The 13,390-nt window shown below is 45.2% G+C and overlaps 1 protein-coding gene across 1 annotated transcript; it reads right to left on the bottom strand.

Annotated features, from left to right (window-relative positions):
- Positions 1–7,689: 7,689 nt before the first annotated feature.
- Positions 7,690–13,176, bottom strand: LOC130868800 (sperm motility kinase Z-like). Its single transcript, XM_057760831.1, has 3 exons — positions 13,144–13,176; positions 8,205–9,032; positions 7,690–8,151 (listed from the first exon to the last, which is right to left on the bottom strand). Exons 1-3 carry the CDS (start codon positions 13,174–13,176, stop codon positions 7,690–7,692), a joined length of 1,323 nt encoding a protein of 440 aa, XP_057616814.1.
- Between the last annotated feature and the right edge of the window lie 214 nt (positions 13,177–13,390).

The raw sequence follows: 13,390 nt of genomic DNA, 5'->3' as shown, positions 1-13,390 counted from the left end.
AATGGATAAAACAGGACTGTCATATCCTGCCAAGACAGGGTAAGATAGTTTTGAAAAGTTCCTTGCCTTTAATAATGGTATGTCAGTTATGTTAGGCCTTAGCCAAAGTTGGTTGACTCAACATTGCAAACGAGACTTTGGGTGATTGCCCAGGTAGTCAGTTGTCTCTGTCAATTGTTGCACATTTTGGATATATCTCGTTTGTTAAGTAATATTTATTCCCTTCTCAGATCTTTGATGGAGTTGAAGATTATATAATTGTAGTTACTCTCTACATTATTTAGACTCCTTGAGATAGAATGTTTAGCAAAACTTTTGTTGTCAATATTGCTTGTTATATTTATTATTTGTTATTATTGTATATAGTTGTATTTGGTTTAGTTCTGTCTTATTTAGACAAAAGGGGGAGATATAGGGATAAGTCCTGCCCCCTAGAGGGCGTGTTCGCCTCAGGCTAATGTTTACCTATAAATCTGGTGAGCGTGCTTGCAGCACTTGCTTCTGCTTTCCTGGTCTCTGCAGGAACGGTGGTTCTGTAAGTCTATTTCCCCGTTAAAGCTGTATATATTTTTACAATCTGTCTGCATTCATTTACGCCATACACTAGAGTTTTCAAGATTTCTGTTAATTCACTAGTGCAGCTTCTTTATGTAGGCATTTAGTGCTATGAATTTCCTCTTAACACTGCTTTCATTGTGTCCCATAAATTTGGGTATGTTGTGTGATCATTTTTATTGAATTTTAGGAAGTCTTTAATTTCTCCCTTTATTTCTTCATTGATCCATTGATGATTCAGGTGATTATTGTTTAATTTCAATGTGTTTTTGGGCTTTATGGAATTAGTACTGCCGTAGTTGACTTCTAGTTTTAAATCATAGTGATCTGATAAGATAAATGGGGTTATTCCAATTTTTTGTATTTGTTTAGATTTATTTTGTTACCAAATATGTAGTCAATTTTTTAGAAGGTTCTGTGAGGTGTTTTATTTATTGTCTCTATTTTAGAGTTTGCAAGTCTTGAATAGTTTCTTTCATATGTTTGATTTCTTTTTCTTGGTTATCTTTAAGGGATTTTCTGATGTCTTCCAATTTTTAGTTTGTCATTTCCTCCATTTTTTTTGAGGCAATTTCTCGTTTCCTCTTTAAGAGTTTCAAACATTCTCCTGAAGTTATTTTTAGGTCATTTTCTTCTGCTACATCTATATTTGGCTGTTCAAGTCTTGCTGTTGTAGGGTCTTTAGGTTTAACTGGTGTCATGTTGCTCTCCACGGTGTTGCATGTGTTCTTAACTTTTCTACTCATCTTTTCCTCTAAAAGGTTGAGGCTGTCTGTGATTCTGTTGATTAATCTTCTAGGTGCCAGTGGATTCAAGGCTCAGGTCGTTGTTCTTTATGGTACAGTCAGTGCCATGGTTCTAGTTACCCCTTTGGTCATGCCGTGTTCCTGGAGGTCACTCAGCACTCCTAGGATTTGCTCCACCCCACTAGAGTTTGCTGTCTCAGGTCTGCTTTAGCCTAGGTTGTTGGCTCAGACGTGTTTCTGTAAATGTCCCTAGTCTGGCTCTATTCCTGCAGAGGTCCCTGGCTTGTGGTTGGTCCTGTAAAGGAATCTGGTTCTGGTCTACCCCTTTGGAGTACCCAGGCTTGGGTGCACCCAGACTCACAGAGGACCTGGCTCAGGCTTACTCCCTCAGAGGTCCCAGACTTAAGCCTGGACCTGCAGAGGTTTCTGTTTCCTGCTTATTCATTTGATGTCCCAGACCAATGCCTGGACCCACAGAGGTCCTGGCTCAGGCCTAGTCCCTTTGAGATCCCAGACTCAAACCTTGACCCGCAGAGATCTCTGATTCTTGCCTACTGCTTTGGAGGTACCCGATTCATGCCCAGACTGTCAGAGATCCGGGCTCAGGCCTAGTTTCTCGGGGGTCCTAGACTCACACTCAGACCCACAGGGTCCTGGCTTAGGTCTACTCGCTTGAAGGTCCCAGATTCACATCTGGACCCTTAGTGGTTTCTGGCTCTGGCTTACTCACTCAGCAGTTGCTTCCCTGTACTTGTTCCTGTGGAGATCGCTGTCATAGGTCTGCTCTGGCCCAAGTTGCTGGCTCAATCTTGGTCTGCCAATGTTCATGGAATAGATCTGCTCCCACTCCTGTAGAGCTTGCTTCCTCAGGCCTACTCCGGACTAGGTGGTTCTCACATGGGCATCTTATGTGCCCCTTCCTGCTGCCCCTTGGATATAGACATGACATTTCCCCCACATCTCCTCCCTGTGGATCTTGAAAATATATTAACTCACTACTCCTCATGCTTCTGTGTCAGGGAGACTACAGCTGGCCACATGGGTGGCCCTGGGTGGCTCTGTGTGTGTGCAGAAAAGTGGTCTCTGTGGGGACTGGAGTAGCAATTGGCTTTATTCCTTTTCATGGGAAACAGTCTCAGCAAACACACTTAGGAAGTCCCAGCAGTCTAGTAGAGCAACCCCTTTCTGGTGCGGACAAGCACATGTAGAAGGCAAGTGTTCCCTGGAGACTCTGTCCAGACTGTATGGCCCCAGAATTCCCCTGGCCTCATGGTAAAGTCACAGATATTCCCAAGTAATCAATTGTACTGGAGTGAGGGTCCTCATGCTCTTGGGGACTGTGCTTCTGAAGGAACAGATAAGAGCTGTTGCCAAGAGGGGCCAACCAAGTGAAACTTGTGCACTCAGCCCTCACAAGCACCACACTGACAAGAGCTGCTTCCTGGCTCCTTTCTAGGCACGGGACCAGGATGTCATATGAAATCCCTACAGTATTGGAGTCCACTATATACACAATTACCACAGCGGAGCATCCGGCATGTGCAGCCTGTCCCAGAGAACCTTAATAACTTTGGATAAAGACAGGGCACTTCCCAAAGCATAAACTAGGCATGAGTTGCATGCTGCATTACCACTAAACCTGCACCAACTGCATTGAGAACCATAAATGCATTATGCATCCCCCTGCTGTCCTGTAACAACCTGTCCGCTCATTCCCACATTAGTAGTGTTTGTTCACATTCTGACACAATCATGACTCTTACCCAGAGTGGGCAGAAATTTAATGCCAGCTGGTCAAAAGTGGGAACTTAGGACCTGCAAGGGTCCATCCACAATGGGATTGAAATTTGCCATTTGTGCTTTTTCCATGGTTCTCATAGATTCTCTAGTCTGTATGGTTGCAGCTTTGGTAGTATGGTTATTTCCTTTGGCTTTGAGATGAATGCTGCCAGGTGGAGACCCAGGAGTTGTGCTAACCAAAAACTAAAATCCTCAGAAGACCATGCCTTTTTCATTTTCTCTTGAGGAGGGAGGAGAGACCCACGAGGTCATATAAATGCTGAACAGCTGCTGGGGTTCCAGGTGGGGCATCTTCAGTGGTGTAATTGCCCACATGACACCCAGCAAAACCTCCTGTAGCTGCCTGTGCACCCTTTTTGCTCCCATAATAAACCCAGGAAGCTCCTGCATCACCACTCTGGCCTGGGAGGAGCCTTTCTTTGGTCTGCCATGGGCTACTCTCTACTGCAGGCAATTCCTTAACATCCAACCTCAATTTTCCCTTCTATGGATTCAGTTTCTCCACCAGCTGATGCCCACCAGCAGATCCCTTTTCTGCCTCTACTGCCAAAAGTAGGGAGATCTTTCTCTGTGTCAAAACCCTGACTGGCCTGCCCAGACTACCTGACTTCCTGGAGGCTCACCACCAGGACCATCTGGTTACTAGGACTTCCAGGTATATGTCCTGCCCTGTGGATGTATCCTCCCTGGGGTAATCAGTGTCACCATGATTCTGTGGGTAAGCATTTCCCAGGCTAACAGGCAGAGCTCTGAAGGTTTGTCTTTCTACTTGGCTGGACTGAGTGTCTTAGATGGGTAGCAGACATTTATGTTTGTTGGGGAATTTCCAGAGAAGGTTGGCATTTGGAACAGTGGCTGGAGAGAGAAGACACACCCGGATTGTGAATGGTACCCTCCAAAGATCTGGGAGCCAGGTGAGGAGATCAGGGGATCAGGAAGACTTGGGTGTGCAAGTTTCTTCTTTTTCTGAGGAATTCACCCACTGTTGTAGCAATCTTCCATGGACATCGCGCTAACTTCTTCTGCTTTCAATGTGAAGTCAATGCTTGGGGCTTTCTATGTCTTCAGCAGCATACTGGAACTGCTGAGGCATTTGCATCTTACTGGACATGCAGGTGGCCAATGGTGGACTATGCCAAACCTTATGTTAGCCAGTCCAATAAATCTTCCAGGGCCAGGGAGATTGCTCACCAGGTAAAGATGCTGGACACCAAACCTGATGTGTTGGGTTTGATCTCCAGAAACTATACACACACAGTAATAAAATACTAATATGAATTAAAATATTGTGCAAAATATTAATAGAATGGATGATAAGTAAATCTCCTTCTATGCCCAACTCTTCCTCTTGAGAACCATGACAAGTACAAGGGCCAACTGTGAATGGTTAATTGGCTGGGAAAACTGAAATTGAGGAGAGGTGGTCTAGATATTCCTGGAACGAGAGCATTAGCTACGGAAAAAAAACCCGTCCACACCTTGTTCAGAGGCAGGTAGTGGAAAACATGATGCAAATAGTGTGGGTTGAACTAGCATAACCTCATTCTCACACCTTCCCCTTAGTCACATTGCAGATCGAGGCCAGAAAACACAAGCTCACATTGACAGGCACGAAATTTCCTGATTGCATGTTTTCTCTTCCTATTCCCTCTCTCTACTTCTTTGCTTCTTAGTAGTATGTGTGTCTGTCTCTGTGTGTGTATACATGTGTGAGAGAGAAACAGAGATAGACAGAGACAGAGTTACAGAGAGGCAGCACGTGTGCACCCACGCACACACACAAACACAAACACACACAGAGTGGAATATGTATGAATACAGACAGGGCTATGAGTGTCACAGCACACACGTGGAGGTCAAAGGAAAAGTGTAGGTGTTGGTCCTTGTCCTCCACCTGTTGGATACAGAGGCTCATGGCCAGTGAGCTCCTGGGAACTCTCCTGTCTCTACCTCCCATCTTGCTGTAGGAGTGCTGGGATCACAGATGCACAAACCAATGATTCTGAAGTTACATTGGTACTGGGGACTTGAACTCGGGTCTACAAGTTCTCACAGAACCACTTTCCCGCCTACTTCTGATGGAAAGTGGTAATGGTACCTGCTATTGTAGTAGCCATCTTGCAAACTATGACGAATACGAACTGAAAGTACGGACCGTCAGGTGTTTTACTTCAAACAGTAAAGTCAAGTGTCTGGTACTTGCATCCCAAATTCTCCTAATGATGAGTATGCTGGAGAGATTGGACCCACTTCTAACAATAGATAAAGTCTCAAAGGCAAGAAAAGATATCTCTTAGAGTCCTGGACCCAGCAGTTTTGTGATCTCCATCAATTCGGCCACACGACGATGAAGACCGCATTATTCTGCTGCCCATAGGAGCCTCACAATTAGAGATTAAAATTTAAGCCATTGTTGAGCAAAGATTTATTTCATGTTTGATTCCCTAATGGTTCAATTAATCTGGATTGCTTTTTATTCCATCCTTAGCTGACCTCAGGAATGGCTGCTGCCATTTTCCCCCTTTCCTTGGAAGATGAGTTCATTAAGCGTATCTTCATTTATGTTGTGTGCTTTAGCGTACTCCTCCTGGCATTAGCATCTATTCCTTCTACTTCTTCACAGCTCTGATCTCACAAACCTCCAATCTTTACCAGAGATTTTATCAAATGAAAAGTGTAGTTCTTAAATCAAGTGTGCTCACAAAGAACTCTCCCTGGGTTAGCTAGAGAACAAAACTGTCATAACTGTGACCTGAATTCCAACCCTCCTGCTGAAGGCAGAGCTACAAGCACATGGCAGAGCCGCTAGTCTCCCCAGGTGTATATGGTTGCTGCCAAGAGGGAAGGCCTGAGTTCCATCCCTGGGACCCACAGGGCAGATGAGAATCGACTATCAGTTATTCAGTGACTTCCCGACATGTGAAATTAAAATTCTAAAAATGAAGAAAGAAATTATAAGGTTTCTCTGAGCAGAGAGGTTTGGGTCAGTCTCCCAATGGAGTTGGTGTGAACGGCATGACAACTTAACCTGCCCTTCTGTCCCTGTGACTGATGTCCTGTAACTGCTCTTCTTTAGCAGGAAGCTGGCCTGTACCGACACCTGATAACTTCCACTCCTTTCCTGTTCCCCTGGCTTCGCCTTTACTCTCAATATCTGTGGTTCTTAAAAAATTATTTCGCCTTCAGCTTGGGTGGTCATATGACTCAGGCCTGGCCTACCTAGAACTACCTAGAACACAGTGATTGGCTCAACAATAGCCACGAGACTAGTCTTGGCAGTAGAGCTGAAGATTCTCAGTGATAGGACTTTCTGTGAGGCTGACTGGGACTAAATATCCTCTTCTCACAGGGGGCTTGGGAGGGCAGAGTGGGCTGATGCTGCCTGGGCTCCTACTCCTGAACCAGGACAAGATGAGATGATGAGCTCCTGAGAGCCTCCTGTGAACAGAGGCCACAAAACAAAAGAGAGAAGATGGGAGCAGGAGGAGGGAGAGAGAATTGAAGGAAAATTGAGCCAAGATCAGTGTTGGGGGTGACCCTGCAGGGACACTACTTGTGGGAGGGGTGAGAAGGCATGGAGTCAAGCACATAGACTATGGAAGTCAGGTGACTACAAAAAGCCAACTCCTTTATTGAGGGTATGGGCAGGCCTGTCCTATCCCATCCCAAGGTCCCATTGGCTCAGGTGACCAAGTCTTCTGTGTTGTTCTTCCTTAATTGGCTTCTCCGGTCATTTGTCCGTTAGTCAGCAGTCTCTGGGTGCAGCAGCAGGCTTTCCATTGGCTCAGGGAGGAAGTTTCTGCCATGCATGCTCCTGTGGGCTGGTTTTGGCAGAACGGCTGAGGCTTGGGTAGGCTGTTTGACAGTTTCTTCTACAAGCTTGGACCAGAAGCTCATCTCTTTTATAACTAATCATTAATATTTATTGTCCAGATTAGGCTTTACTCATTAGTTACTACTGAGTGTCCAGATATTTACATGAAGCATTAACAACGGAGGGAAAACTCATCAATATTCTCTATTTAAGTTGAACTTCCTAAGATGTACTAATAAAAACATTTTCTTAGCAATATATAAAAACAACAAATAACAACCAAATTTTAAAAAATATACATAACATGAAAATCAGATATAGTAAAACAGTGGGGGTTCAAACTGAAGCATAAGCTTGAATTCTGTATCCATCATCCCTGTCAATCAGGTTCAAGGACATGCATTGTTACAGTTCTGCCTGAGAGTTGGAGAGGAGGAAGTGACCAAGGTGACGATGAGCATGAGGTGGGCATCTAAGTCACTGCTGTTGCAGAGGGAGGTGTTCTAGATGTTGTGGGTAACGGTCCACAATGCACAACCGAAGCTGGGGAGGTGGCAGCTCAGTGGGCAGATGGGTCTTCGGTCCAGCCCTGGATCTGGCAAGCAGTGCCGGGAGAGCAGTAGGCTACAGGAAAAATGGACAGGGAGCTCAGAACCTGTAGCTGGAGTATGGACGCAGGGGCCTGTTGCACTGGGTTGCATGCAGGGCCACAACCATCTGAGCTTCTGTCCTGGCTCCCTCCTGCAGCAGGCACTCCTTATCAGGGTGGGAATTCTACACCACTTCTGTTTGCCCAGGTGGGGTGGGCAGGCAGCAGCAGCACAGTGCTCTCAGTGCTCTGGAAATGCGTTTTTTCATGAGCTTCCAGCCCCGGAGTGGCCTGGTTCCAGAGGCTGTGGGTACACCCTGGTGCTGGTCACTGGGCACATCTGGCTCTCTGGATTCTTCCTCTTCGGTGAAGGCCATGTTCACCAGCCCTGTGCAGTTGACATTCAGAGGTGGATCAGGGGAGGAGGAGTCATCAGCCAGGCTATCTAGTGACATCATGGTGACTGTGGTGTCCCCTGTAGCTGGGTTGATGGTTTCAGTGGCCAATGCATCTCCTTCTGGGGCTGTGTTATCTGAATAGTGCAGCGCCTCCGGGCAGGTGTCTTGTGGAGCAGGTGTGTGTGTGTGCTCTCCCCTCTGGACATCAGAGCTGGTTCGCTGTGGCTCCTCTTCAGGGCGACAGGGACGCTAGTAGAGACTGCAGGGATGATATGTTGCAGACTGCTATCCCCAGAGCTTACTTTGAATTTAAGGATGTTAATAGTTGCCGTTAGGTTTGACTGTGGGTCTTTTAGAGACGATACCACCTGCTCGCAGGTGTACCCGATGTTACACATGGTCTCCACAACCTTGGGGAGGATTTCCTTGGCAGGAGGTGTTACGTGTTCCTGAATATGGCCCAGCCAAGGGCGTTCCACAAGCCGAGATGACGTAAGGCGGAACCAAAGGTAACCGGTGAGCAGTCTGGCCAGGATGAGATAACAGGGCCTGGAAAGATGGTATGGAATGCGGCACAGGGTGGTGGTGATTAGATGGTACATAGCTTCGGGGATCGATTCTACATAGGGCAAGTTTCCAGTGACCAGGACGTAGAAGACAATCCCTAAGCTCCACATAACCCCTGCCATAGCGTCATATGGTGTTCCAGCCAAGATCTCTGGGGCCAAATATGGCAAGGTGCCCCACAGCTCCTCCAGCATCTGGCCCTCTACGAGCTGAGTGGCCAACCCAAAATCACAAAGTTTGACTTTGCCACCTTCACCCAGCAGGATGTTCTCTAATTTGATGTCACGGTGCGCAATCAGTCTTTGGTGCAGGAAGTGCACTGCAGAGGCCAACTGGTTGACTATAGGCCTGGCCTCCTCCTCTGTTAGACAGCCCACCTCATTGATCAGCATCACCAGATCTTTCCCTTCCAGATAATCCATGACCAGATAAGTGGTCCGCAGCGTGTTGATAGCGTGGAAGAACTGGATGATGTTCCTGTGATGTAAGGACTTATGGATGGCCACTTCAGAATCAATGTATTCCACATCATTGTACTCTTTCTCGAGCACCTTGATGGCCACCTGCGTTTTTGTGGGAAGCTACTGGGCAAGGATCACCTTCCCAAATGCACCACAACCTAGTGATGATAAAAATTTATAATTCTTAAGGATGTCCTCTTCCTGGGGGCTGGCCATCATGGCTACCTCAAGTTCTCTGTATTTGGGGCAATTTCAGGGACACACGATGCTAGGGAAGAAATGATATAGTTTTAGAAATGGAAGTTTATAGGTAGGAATTCTCTGTCTTGAAATCTGAGATAACCCAAACAACCTAATGATGCCTTTAAGACCAAGAAGTACAAGAATAATCCAGAGGGCAATTGGCATAAAAACACAGGACAAGAGCGTAGCGGCATCTGTTCAGATTCTGGGGAAGAGCCAGTACTCAGACACAGGGACCACTGAACTTTTGTGCTCTGTGGAAAGTAACTACACGTAGAGAAAATCTCATCTAAGAGAAACAAAGTCCACAAAGAGAAATATGATATTTTCTTCTCCTGTGCGTTTGAGGAAGAGGAGGGCTGAGCGTTTATCAAAGAAAGAGTATTAGTCACAGAGATGGAGTGGAGGAAGCGATGGAGCAGGAGTGTTTGACCAAAATGCAGGCTAGGCGTGGATGGGAAACTCATAAGGAAATTGCTGCGGTAACACGTGTTCCAGCTGAAGAAAATTGAAACGCAGTTGAAAAAGTAAAGAATAAATGAATTTGAAACAGGAAATTGGGTGACAATGAACAAATAGACACGACGTTTACAAATCAGACCGAGGATGTAAACTAATAGCTACACGTAAACATGAATTAGCAAAACTTAACCCTAACACCAACACCAATGAATTGGAAAGAACTCACTCTAACAAAGTCCAGTAGATTGGAGATTCCAAGTATGCCACAGGCAATCTTCAGTAGACTTGCTGTGTAGAGTAGTGACAGCTACTCCCAGATACAGGACAGGAACCAATGCAGGCAGTTCCTAAAACAGAATCGTTGTTAGCATACTTCATAATGCTTCCTTGTGATGTCACCCAAATGAGCAGACCAATCGTGGCTTCCATAACTGACAGTGGTTTTGACCAAGTTCTGTAACACAACTGGCGTCCTGAGTATTTTGTTCATGGCTGGCACCAAATCTCAGACCAGAATCAACTCCAGGGAGGTAGGTTTTGTGTGTGTGTGTGTGTGTGTGTGTTTGTGCACACACGTGTACACACTTTCAAGAGACACTGAAGCCATGGTGGTGGCTCATCTCCTTCCCAAATAGAGCTGGTGGTTAGGTGGTTGGTGACACTGAATAAGAAGTTCTCTATCACCACGTGGCACAGGTCCTCTAGCTTTCCACATGCATTCCACAAATTCCCAAGCAAGGAGTCAAGTCCTCAACACATCTGACATTCAACAATCCCACTGTGGTACTTTGAATTAAAAATGTCTGATACAAATGGGGTGTTTGAACACATGGATACACAAGGAAAGTAGATGGTACTGCTTGGGACCTTTTTACTTTGGATCCAAAGAAGCAGAACTCTATCCGTGAGAAGAGTTAGCATAGTCTTCATGTCCTCTTCTACTTCTTGCTTGAGTTTGAGTTGGTGACATCTCAATCTCCTGCATTTTCCTTCAGGATTCCAGCTAGCTTCTATGACTCTGACCCATCCCCATGGGCTCTTGTCCCTCCAAAACTAAGTCAGACAGACATGCTCACTCTCTCTTAAGATGCCATGTTTATAATTTCTATCACAACAGAATGCTAACCAATAAACATGGGCTTAGCAGAGCTGGTTGCTCCCCATCCCCACCCTACCCATGCTGCCCAGAAGTCAAGGCAGACTCATTGCTGTCACACAGTCACACATTGACTGTGTCTCTTACATCCACCTCCACAAGAGAAAGGACTCTTCAAGTAGCCCGAATTCCAGGCCACATCCTCTGTAGTGTAGCACAGGTCTCATAGTAAATGAACCTGCTTCCTACTGGTGCAGGACCTCCCTTTCCCTCAGAAACCTGCCCATGGAGATATGCTTTGTCTGACAGGAATGAAACTGCCTCAGACTCCCACTGCATGGCCATCATTGCTAGAGTCCTTGTGCCTGGATGTAGAATCTCCCCTAGCATCACCGTCTCTTGCAGCTCCCATCTTTCCTCACATCCTACTAAAGATGCGGACTCACATAATAAGGAAATATACAAAAATCCATGGAAAACTTTAAAGTTGAAGTATAAAAGTAGGCAACACAATCCGAAAGAACAAATAGGTTGACAATACCTTGTATTGTTACCAGGATATTTCTCTGATGGATCAAACAGTCTAAAGAAATAACTGCAATGATTCACAGATATTCCATTAGCCCATGATACTGAGGCAAGGTTTATCTTCAAATCGTTTTATCAAACAAACTCTTCTCGTAAAGCCCTTACTCTCTAGCCAAGTAAAGACACCTTGAAAAGAGATTAGTGTCTGACTGGGACAATATCTACGAACATTAAAATATCCTTAAGGATAGCACTTGCTCCTTTACATCTCAGTCAGTAACACATTAAATGATCATTCTTCATGACCAAGATGCCTTCAGGGGAACACAAGAATCAATCTAAGTACAAAAATTGATAAAAGAGCAAGTATCGTCCAGCACAAGAAAACATAGTCACCCCAGTAAAGAAGTGAGGGCCATTGCCAGGGACAAACATAGAATGAGATAATGTTTTATTATAAGCAATCCTATTCTAAAAACATAAAATATTTATTTTCATCATAATCAGAAGAGAAGATGAATTTCTTGTTAAGAGAAACACTGCTCACCTGACATTGGCAGGGAGGTGACACATGGATGGTCAATCTTCACCACAGTCTAAGTTCCTAACTCTGTGCCTACAACCAGAAAGCTTAAAATAAGAGCACAGTGAAGAAGGACAAAGAAATGAGATTGGAAGAAAAGGAAAATCTCAGTCGGTGAAAGAATAGAAATAACAGCCACGATTTAAAACAAAGTTGAATATGATAAAAAAGAATCAATCAATAAATGTCAAACATGGAAAATTGAACAGAAAACAAGGGAAGCTCACTTTTTTCAGGGTCACCCACTTTCGAAAATCCAAGATGATTAGAAATAACTGAGTCCAAATCCTCATCCACCAACCAACTCCTCCTCTGTGATACACGGACAGAACCCAGTCCCAGGTAGCACCCTGTACAGACTGGTCTCTAGCTGACCTCATAATGACTCCCTGTGATGTCATTGCACTGGGCCAATCACGGCTGAACAAAACCTCAGTAATTTGCAGTAGTTGTTGCTTTCCCTGCTCACTTTAACTTAAATAAAACTTTTAATGTTATTTTTTTCATTTTACATACCAACCACAGTTTAACCTCTCCCTCCCCCCCACCCACATTTTCCTTCAACCAACTCCCCAAACTCCTCATAAAGGGTATATGCTGCCTTGGGGAGTCAACAAAGATTGGCATATCAACCGGAGGAGGACCAAGACCCTCCCATGTATCCATGCTGAGTTAGGTATTTCTGCATAAGGAATGGGCTCCAAAAAGACAGTTCATGCCCTGGAGATAAATCCTGGTCCCACTGTGCCCAAGTCACAGAACTCTCACCCATTTTCAGAGGGCCTAGTTCAGTCCTATGCGGATTTCCCATCTGTCAGTCCAGTGTCAATGAGTTCCAACTATGTCAGGTCAGCTGTCTCTTGGGTTTCCCCATCAGTCTCTTAATCCCATTTGCTCCTATAATCTGTCCTCCCTCTCTTCAACTGGACTCCAGGAGCTCAGTCCAGTGCTTTGTCCTGCAGCTTTTCTTAACTTATTAATGGACCAATGCATTTAGTGTTTGCTTCTGTTCACTTTGTGGTTCCTCTTTCCCACCCCACAGTGTCTTTTCTTTCTCTTTTCCTTCCTTTTCCTCTCCCTCCTCTCCCCTCCATCCTCTTTCTTTTGCTCCAATACCTTCCCCTCTTGTCCTTGACAGATCTAACTTTGTAGTTCAGCTGGCCTCCTGTTCACTGTGTAGCCCTCAGGGTTGCAGCATCCTCCACAGCCCCCAAAGATTAAGATCATAGGCATGAGCCCATGTCCTGGCTCTAAGTGTCCTCTTTTGGGGTTCCAATGTGAGTTAGTCCTTTTCACCTTACCTGGGTTAGAATCACCTGGATTGTAGTCTTCATGTCCTCCTCTACTTCTTACTTGAGTTTGAGTTGGTGACATCTCAATTTTCTGTATTTGCCTTCAGAATTCCAACTAGCTTCTGTGATTCTGACCCACCCCCATGGGCTCTTGTCCCTCCTAATCTAAGTCAGACAGACACGCTCACTCTCTTTTAAGATGCCCTGTTCATAAACTTCTATCACAACAGAATAGTCACAAATTAACATGGGCTTA

This window comes from Chionomys nivalis, chromosome Y (genome assembly GCF_950005125.1).
Source record: "Chionomys nivalis chromosome Y, mChiNiv1.1, whole genome shotgun sequence".
Classification (NCBI taxonomy): Eukaryota; Metazoa; Chordata; class Mammalia; order Rodentia; family Cricetidae; genus Chionomys; species Chionomys nivalis.
Note: the sequence above shows the minus strand (reverse complement) of the source record. Positions and strands in the feature narration are given on the sequence as shown.

Excerpts from the sequence above, each read along its gene's own strand:
- LOC130868800 (XM_057760831.1), bottom strand. The coding sequence starts at position 13,176 with ATGAAGACTACAATCCAGGTGATTCTAACCCAG. Across the intron at positions 9,033-13,143 it reads TCCAGGTGATTCTAACCCAG|GTGGCCATCAAGGTGCTCGA; the intron begins GTAAGGTGAAAA and ends ACAAAAACGCAG. Across the intron at positions 8,152-8,204 it reads TTAACATCCTTAAATTCAAA|CGTCCCTGTCGCCCTGAAGA; the intron begins GTAAGCTCTGGG and ends AGTCTCTACTAG.